The sequence below is a fragment of the Oncorhynchus clarkii genome, chromosome 13 (genome assembly GCF_045791955.1).
Source record: "Oncorhynchus clarkii lewisi isolate Uvic-CL-2024 chromosome 13, UVic_Ocla_1.0, whole genome shotgun sequence".
In the NCBI taxonomy this organism is placed as follows: domain Eukaryota; kingdom Metazoa; phylum Chordata; class Actinopteri; order Salmoniformes; family Salmonidae; genus Oncorhynchus; species Oncorhynchus clarkii.
The window spans coordinates 30,455,548-30,463,927 of record NC_092159.1 but is presented as its reverse complement, the minus strand read 5'-3'; the positions used below and the strand labels follow the sequence as shown (position 1 = coordinate 30,463,927).

The following is an 8,380-nucleotide window of genomic DNA, read 5'->3' as shown; positions in this document are numbered from 1 at the left end:
CCTTTCCAATGCTCCCAGTGTGAAAATCGTTTTGTTCAGTTAGGAAGCCTGAAGGAGCATGAGTGGATGCACACAGGAGAAAAGCCTTATCACTGTTCCCAGTGTGGAATGCGTTTTACGCAGAGGGGGCACCTAAAAGAGCACGAGAGAATACACACAGGAGAAAAGCCTTACCACTGCTCCCAGTGTAAAAATAGGTTTTCACGAGTAGGGGACCTAAAAGCTCATGAAAGTACACACACAGGATTAAAGCCATACCACTGCTTCCAATGTGAAAATAGATTTTTTTCCGATCAGGGGACCTAAAAGCTCATGAGAGGACACACACAGGAGAAAAGCCTTTTCAATGCTCCCAGTGTAAAAAGAGTTTTACTGTGTTAGCTAATCTGAAAAGGCATGAGAGAATACACACAGGAGAAAATGCTTATCACTGTTCCCACTGTGGAATTAGTTTTATTCAGTTAGCGAGCCTGAAGGTGCACGAGTGGACACACACAGAAGAAAAGCCTTTCCAGTGTTCCCAGTGTAGAAATATTTTTACCCTGTTGGCTAACCTGAAAAGGCATGAGAGAATACACACAGTGGAAAAGCCATACCACTGCTTCCAATGTGAAAAGAGATTTTCCCAATCAGGGGACCTAAAAGCTCATGAATGGACACACATGGGAGAAGAACCTTTCCATTGTTCCCAGTGTAGAAAGTGTTTTACAGTGTTAGCTACCCTGAAAAGGCATGAGAGAAAAGACACAGACGAAAAGCCGGGTACCGATGGCGTGGATGTCGATTTAAGGCAGACCTCTCCAATTCAGAGGGGTTGGGTTAAATGCGAAAGACATATTTCAGTTGAATGCATTCAGTTGTAGAAAGGACTAGGTATCCCCCTTTGCCTATAGAGCTTTGCTATAAACATGAGAGAATTATTAGATTTTATGTTCTGCATTATTATTATTATTACGGCTGCCACCAAGTTAAGAAATTATGGTATGTTCTGAAAACCGACTTCAGGTTTTTGAGGAATCTAGTCTCGCAGGAAGACAGTTTTATTTTATGAAGGTTTAATTCAGTTCTCTTCTTAGTATTTAACTAAATACTCTTGTCTTTGGTATGAGAGGAACTAGACTTATCACTGTTCCCACTTTGGAATGAGTTTTATTCAGTTAGGGAGCCTGAAGGAGCATGAGTGGACAAACACATGAGAGAAGCCATACCACTGCTCCCAGCGTTAAAAACTGATTTTCACGAGTAGGAGACCTAAAAGCTCACGAGAGGACACACACAGGAGAAAAGCCTTTCCAATACTCCCAGTGTGTAAAGAGTTTTGTCTGGTTAAGGAGCCCGAAGGAGCATAAGAAGACACACACCAGAAAAGCTCTACCACTGCTCTCTTTCTGTGTGGAAGGACATTTTCCCAATCACAGAACCTGAAATCACATGAGAGAATAAAAGCGCTGTGTTCTGACTTATATTTTCTGACTGAGAATTTGTGTTTTTGTTTATGCCACGTGAAATCATATAGTTTATGATTATACCTGTCTATATAAGGTCCCACAGTTGACAATGCCCATCAGAGTAAACACCAAGCAATGAGGTCGAAGAAATTGTCCATAGAGCTCCGAGACAGGATTGTGTCGATTCACAGATCTGGGGAAGGGTACCAAAAAATGTCTTCAGCATTGAAGGTCCCCAAGAACAGTCGTCACCATCATTCTAGAATGTAAGAAGTTTGTAACCACCAAGACTCTTCCTAGAGCTGGCTGGCTGCGCACCAAACTGAGAAATGGGGGTAGAAGGGCCTTGGTCAGGGAGGTGACCAAGAACCCGATGGTCACTCTGACAGAGCTCCACAGTTCCTCTGTGAAGATGGGAGAACCTTCCAGAAGGACAACCATCTCTGCAATACTCCACCAATCAGATCTTTATAGTAGAGTGGCCAGACGGAAACCACTCTTCAGTAATAACAACAGGACAGCCCGCTTGGAACCAAAAGGCACCTAAAGACTGAACTATTTGGCCTGAATGCCAAGCGTCTCGCCTGGCGTAAAGCATGGTGGTGGCAGCATCATGCTGTGGGGATGTTTTTCAGCGGAAGGGACTGGGAGACTAATCAGAAAGAGAAAGATGAACGGAGCAAAGTACAGAGAGAACCTTGATGAAAACCTGCTACAGAGAACTCAGGACCTCAGACTGGGGCAACGGTTCACCTACCAACAGTACAACGACCTTAAGCCCACAGCCAAGACAACGACGGAGTTGCTTCGGGACAAGTCTCTGAATAATTCAAAGCATGTTGAATAAAAACGTCTTTATCCTGGGCCAAGTACTCCAACCATTGAATGGACCCACTAGAGTATGACTTGAATTGGCGTCGGTAGTTGTCAGGCAAGGGGATTGCTATAGATGATGTAGGCAGAAAGTGTGTACGATAGGTTTTCATACATGCCGATGCAATAGTTGTACAACTCCAGGGGTCAATGCCTGCATCTTTGATTACCTCTTTTCTGAATCTGAGGCATCCTTCACGAAGTATAACCACATCATTGTCGCGGTATGATTCCATCTCTTTATGGAAATCAAAAGGTGCCATGTCTTACTGTCTCGTACCACGTCATGAATCTCTCACGCTCTTTGGGAGACATTTAATCACACCAGTACATTTAAGGGCTGGGATATGATCCGATATAATGTAGATTCTCCTCAGGTGTGAAGAACCAGCCTTTCACAGAGTTTTCAAAACCGAAGGCCTCTGGCATTTGAGCCAATCTCATGGATAAGAAGCTTAAACTGTCAATGTATCTCTGGTTGAAGACTGGGTCTACAAAACACAAGATTTTACTACCTTGAGCTATGACACTGGGTGCCACGCCTTGCTGTATCAAGGGGTTCAGAAGAATGTAAGAGTCATAGGCTCTAGCATTGTGCGCTATAAACGTGAAGTTTCTGTACTGGGGTTTTCTAAAGTGTTTTAGAAAGAGCAGTGCACAATTGTGTCCCTCTGCCGACCACTTTTCACCCTTGAAAGTCATGGTAGATACAAAAATAGGCAAATGAACCCCAATTGCTAATTTGTCTCAAAATCATAGAACACATATTTCTCTGAATGTTCATCTTCAGCCAAGGGCTGAATATAACACTCGTGTGGCACTTCTTGAACCACTTCAGCGTCTCTGCTTTTCAAAGGCCCTTTACAGATTGGACAATATATGATTCCACACACATGCGGTTTAGGGCTATCTATTTTAAGGTTGTAATTGCAATGGCATTTTGGGCATTTCTTGTTAATGTCACAACTGCTTACAGATTTACAGGCCTTGGGGTGCCATGTTTAAATTTTGTGTTTTTCGTAACAGTAGGTCGAACGACATGTGCGGTGGCAATCCTCACAGGGTGTCAAGTTTAAGGGTTGCATTGGGCAATTTGCATCCAGACATACTGAACAGTTATAACTGCACGAGTGCCCCCCCTTTCGGGTGTAGCCGGTATGGCAGGATGGACACCCATATGGTGCCCCTAAAAACGCAGTGAAGTTAGTAACGGCATACTAATGTTTGTTTTGCACATAAAAGTACAGAATCTGAGGATGAGGTTTGGGGGTTGTTTTGGAACTTCAAGAGAGCTGCATTAGCTCTACTGTGGTACAAAACCACAATCTTGATATTCAGAAAGTTTTCAAATTTGACTATGTCAGAGAAAGCCACAGCATCCTGAATACCAAGACCCACGGCCGTTTGGAGCTCTCTAGCCTTTTGCAATGCCGCTAGATCAGTACATCTAGGGTTGAGTAAATGTGCTAGACCTATTGCAAAGCATAGCTTATTATCTGGATTGTGAACGTTTATGAGGTAGGGCCTTTTATTGCTTATGATTTCTGACTGCATTAGGCTATCAAGCTTCCTTCTCTGACCCCCACCACCCTGGGGTTGCCGTATTATTTGCACTACAAGCTCGAGGGTCCGATCTGCTATGACGGCTAAATTTGACTGAACAAGGCGTTCTAGCAGTGCGATAAATTGTTCAAGATCTGCTTCGCCATTGGGTAAAATAAGAGACACCGTGTTATGCAGGCTATCTCCACAAATTTCCAACTGTAAGACATCACGTGGTTCGCCAAAATCTCTTGCCGTATTCTGATTCACCCATATGAATTTGAAAAACTGTCGAATCTCTGTATTGTTGAATTTATTTCGGTACACAACCCGGACACTTCTATCAAGACCATCTCTCGCCTGATTTATTAGACAATTTTCCAATTCCCCAAAAACATTGTGTTGCGTTTCAGACTCTACGGACATGGGCCTTAACCGTTGGGATGTCGAAGATGGTGTGTGGGATGCCGAAGATGTCTGGCTCTTGTTCATCTGATTAATTAGGGATATGAGGGATTCGGGAATCTGTGATAACAGGTTTTCATCGGGCGTCCCTGACTCATTCATACGATTAATCATTTCTAGGAGTTCGGCTGGAATCTGTGATAATATGCTTTCATCTATCGGTATTATGTCTGAAACCCCCGCCTCGTTCATACGATTAATAATTTCTAGGAGTTCTGGCGGTATCTGTGATAAGAGGCTTTCAACTGTCTCAACTTGGTCTGGTGGCTCTGCCATTTGGATAATTAAGGATGTGCGTTCTTGGGTAATTCTGGAATGATCCGTGTTACATATATGATTTTAGCGCCTGTATTGGCGTTTTTTAATCGGTTTGCTGTTTAACATGCGTGGAATTGTTCTATGCCAGAATGAGAGATCGTCTCGGTACTGTCTTTCAAGTAAAACCCTCCGTCGTTTGTGTAGCAAAACCTTCCTCGATTTCAAAGCCCTGGAAAAGACTGAAAAACCTTGCTTGTTCTATTTCAGATACGGATGTTGCCACCATAGAATTGGCGGGCTCTAGAAGGTTGGCTGCATCACATAATAGCCGATCGTCTGCCTCTGAAATGTCATTTAAAACAGGGATATCTTCCGCTTTGGTTGTTTCATTGGGAATGTTCGGTGAGCCGGAATCCCCCTGATCTAGATGTAGTCTGATAGAGTCTGATATAAAATAATACATACACAATAGGTTATTAAATATAAAAATATGTTAGATACATAAAATATCAAATACATTTCAGGCATAATACTATATATTAACAATACATAGTTATAATACCTCGTCTTTTTTGGTGCGGGCTGTTCTGACGAATCGCAGAAACCGGGGGGGGGGGGGGGGGGGGGGACTTTTTTTCCCCGGTCTCCTGGGAGTCTGAAAAAACATTATTTGTCCTTGTTTTAACATATTCAAGCCTAAAAAAATTATAAATAATAAAACTATGTATAACTAATAATATATATATATATATATATATATAATGACTTCATACCGTGTCCATGGAGCGCCTGATCGTGAAGCCGCAAGTTCCCTGCACAGTAGTACTTTTCTGGGGGGGTGGATTCAGAGCAATGTACAAGAGCCCTCGTTATGCGTTGCTTGTTGGGGCCTGGAATATGTAGCGAGTGGGTGGAGGTTCCCGGGGGAGTTGGCGGGACGTTTAAATTCTCTGTTCTCGGTGTGTTGGAAAAAACGTTCGTGCAGAACGGGAGAATTGCATCTGTGTCATCGGATGTGTCATCTGCTCCAACAAAGTCGTTCAGGGTCCATAAGGAGGCAATTATCCTTCTTGGCTGTATGTCGGCTGTAAATACAAAAATACCTTTTAATATAGGGTGCACACTATTTGTTTTAATGTATAAATATTATTGGGTATGTGATTATTTGGACTTACGTCGAAAATAGCGTGATGGGGATTGGCTGCATGTTTTTTGCGTCTGAGAATCACTGTGTAATGCGTTCTGTTCCAGATCATTTAAACCTCTTAAAAGCTGCATAAATGATGGAGACCCTACAAACGTTGATAATATTAACAGTTATTTGTCCTATATAAATGTTTTACATTTTAAGAATACGGGCTTTGACCCCCGTTTAAAACAGATATAACTCCAGTTTAATATTACAATAATATCCATAATATTCAAACAATCCCCCGCTTTCACGAACTCACCTTCAGAAAGCTCCATTAGGAGGGATTCACTGATTATATTTTTTATCTGTCCTGGCCGATAAATATTCGGGGCTGTTGGCCTGTGGGTTTGCGCTAAAGCGGTGCTAACAGAGTGGATCGGTTGTCTAGACTCGCTCCACGGTCGTGTCCCTAACTAGAGATAGTAAGGAATGAGTTTACATGCCGTGGTGGCATTTTTCCGGGCGATATCCTGTATGTCATAAAATGGGGCTGGAGTACCCCCCAGAATGTTTTAGAGAACAAAAGGCAGTGAATTCAAACAACATGAGGGGATGTCGAGACATTTTGTATGCATGTATTGCCTTTTTGATTTAGACCGGGGCGGGGTCACCGGGCGCTGATTATAAATAACATTGTTTAACCCCGGGCTCGGTCTAGACATACTGTATTCTTTCTGGGGTGTTTGAATTTAAATTCAGATTTGAAAGACCTGTGTGTTAATGAATCGAAAGTGCCCATTTTAAGAGACGCCGTCACACTTTTTGATGGGGGGTAGGCAGATATCTGGACATACTGTACTGTTCAAACGATCCCCTACAGAGAGAAAGGGCCTTGAGTGCAGATGCCTGGGCATTGTTGAACACACACCCCTTTTGTTTTAAACACACACACTCGGCACGGCACACGCACACCCACGCTCGCACCCTGCTTTTCCGTAAGTCTGCTTGGTGATGATGTAAAATACATTTTCCTATCGTTAAAGGGTGAGATACTGTTTTAAATTCCTTTTATTTAATTCCAAAATATTTTGTACAAACTTTTTAAAGACATGTTAGAATTAATTACCCAATTTTACTGCGCAATATTTAAACATGTACGAGTAATTTATGTAAAACCATTGGTGGCCTACAGTTGTACATCATTACAAACTTTAATAACCTGTAATGTTTATAACATACCATTGTAGGAAAGACTATAAAATAATACATTGTTTTTTTTAAGACATTGCATTTCTCCGCGACAGACGCCCTGTCCTAAATATCTCGTTTTCTCTCACGCCCTGTGAGAGAAAACGAGATATCCCCTTTCGTTAAAGGGTGAGATACAATTTTAAAACCATTGATTTAATTCCAAAATATTTAGTACATACATTTTAACACACATTATAATTAAACCTTTTTACTATTCCTTTCTTACAGGTATATGTCCTGGTTAGCCCTGACCATTATCCGTTTCCAATTCACCATCGCCAAGACGCTTGCACGCTCCATCAAAGCTCCGTACGTTTTCACTCCAGGGAAAGATCTGCCTTCTGGCCTGTGAGTCCTGTGTTTGTCTCAACGATAACCACGGCCATCGCCATAATTGTTCACGATTTTGGAAAAGACTGTCCAGCTTATTCATAAGTGTTTTGAAGATATTATAATCACGCCATTTAAAACTGAAAACAGGCATAACAAAGTTTACATCCTTACATGTTTGGAAAATGCATATGAACAGACAGATTTCGTCGCATTTGCACTATCAAATTGTTCACATGCTAAAATTGTCACTTTGAAGTCAGAGGTATACGCCATTGAAGTGATTCTTAGGGCCTTCAGATCACTGCGTCCGCAGACCAGTTCTTCCAGGGCATATCCGGGCAGAGTTGTACCGCTCAGGGCCTGTTCAATTTGACAGAGCGAGTCCTATCGTAAGCCATTCTCTCATCTGTAGCGCAGGAGAAAAACTCCCGGTTTTTGCCTGATAAAGGGGTTTGGGGCCGCTGTCTGTGAATATCTTAACCGTAGATTCCTCAGGTTGGAATATGTAAGACATATGTTCCTCACTCGTACCCCAAACTCATTTAAAACATTCTGGGGTCTCACACAAAACATTCTCCAGGCTTTTGTCATTGGGTTCATGACATGAGCCGCATAGCACCCCGAGAATTGGCCTAGGAGACATATTTTTCTGTTTAATATTCTGGGTTTTATTTTTAAATTCTTGTTTACTGTTCTGGGGCTGCATGTCTTGTTCTGGGTTTTATTTATAATGCCTCTGCCACACCCAATACCCCGGATATTCCTGTTTCATAGACAACAACCCTAAGGTCAATAAAACAGGGGGATGGGGGGGCCATGCTCTTTGAAATGTTCAAACACATCCCCCAGTTCAAAGAGGTCCCTAGACATCAATCATCAAATTCAAAGGAATAGATACAATATATGCATAAATTAGCACACCCTCTAACGAGTGAGAACAGGAACAGGATGCCCATATATGGGCATAAGCACGCGATCAGTTCCCGCTAGGATGTCCTGCCCGGATGCCCAAATATGGGCATGCACACGTCCTCCTGACATAGGGTCATAAATCAAACGTTTGACGCGTGCAGTCTAC

The 8,380-nt window shown here is 42.4% G+C and overlaps 1 protein-coding gene across 1 annotated transcript; it reads left to right on the top strand.

Annotated features, from left to right (window-relative positions):
• On the top strand, positions 1-1,022 carry LOC139364505 (zinc finger protein 79-like). The gene is made up of 2 exons (XM_071101296.1): positions 1-207; positions 282-1,022. The coding sequence occupies exons 1-2, from the start codon at positions 67-69 to the stop codon at positions 861-863; spliced, it is 723 nt and encodes a 240-aa protein (XP_070957397.1). The 5' UTR covers positions 1-66; the 3' UTR covers positions 864-1,022.
• Positions 1,023-8,380: the final 7,358 nt, after the last annotated feature.

What these genes read in the sequence shown, in the direction of transcription:
- LOC139364505 (XM_071101296.1), top strand. Translation starts at nt 67, where the DNA reads ATGCACACAGGAGAAAAGCCTTATCACTGTTCCCAGTGTGGAATGCGT. An exon ending in GTAAAAATAGGTTTTCACGA is followed by an intron (nt 208 to 281) that starts GTAGGGGACCTA and finishes ATGTGAAAATAG; the next exon opens with ATTTTTTTCCGATCAGGGGA.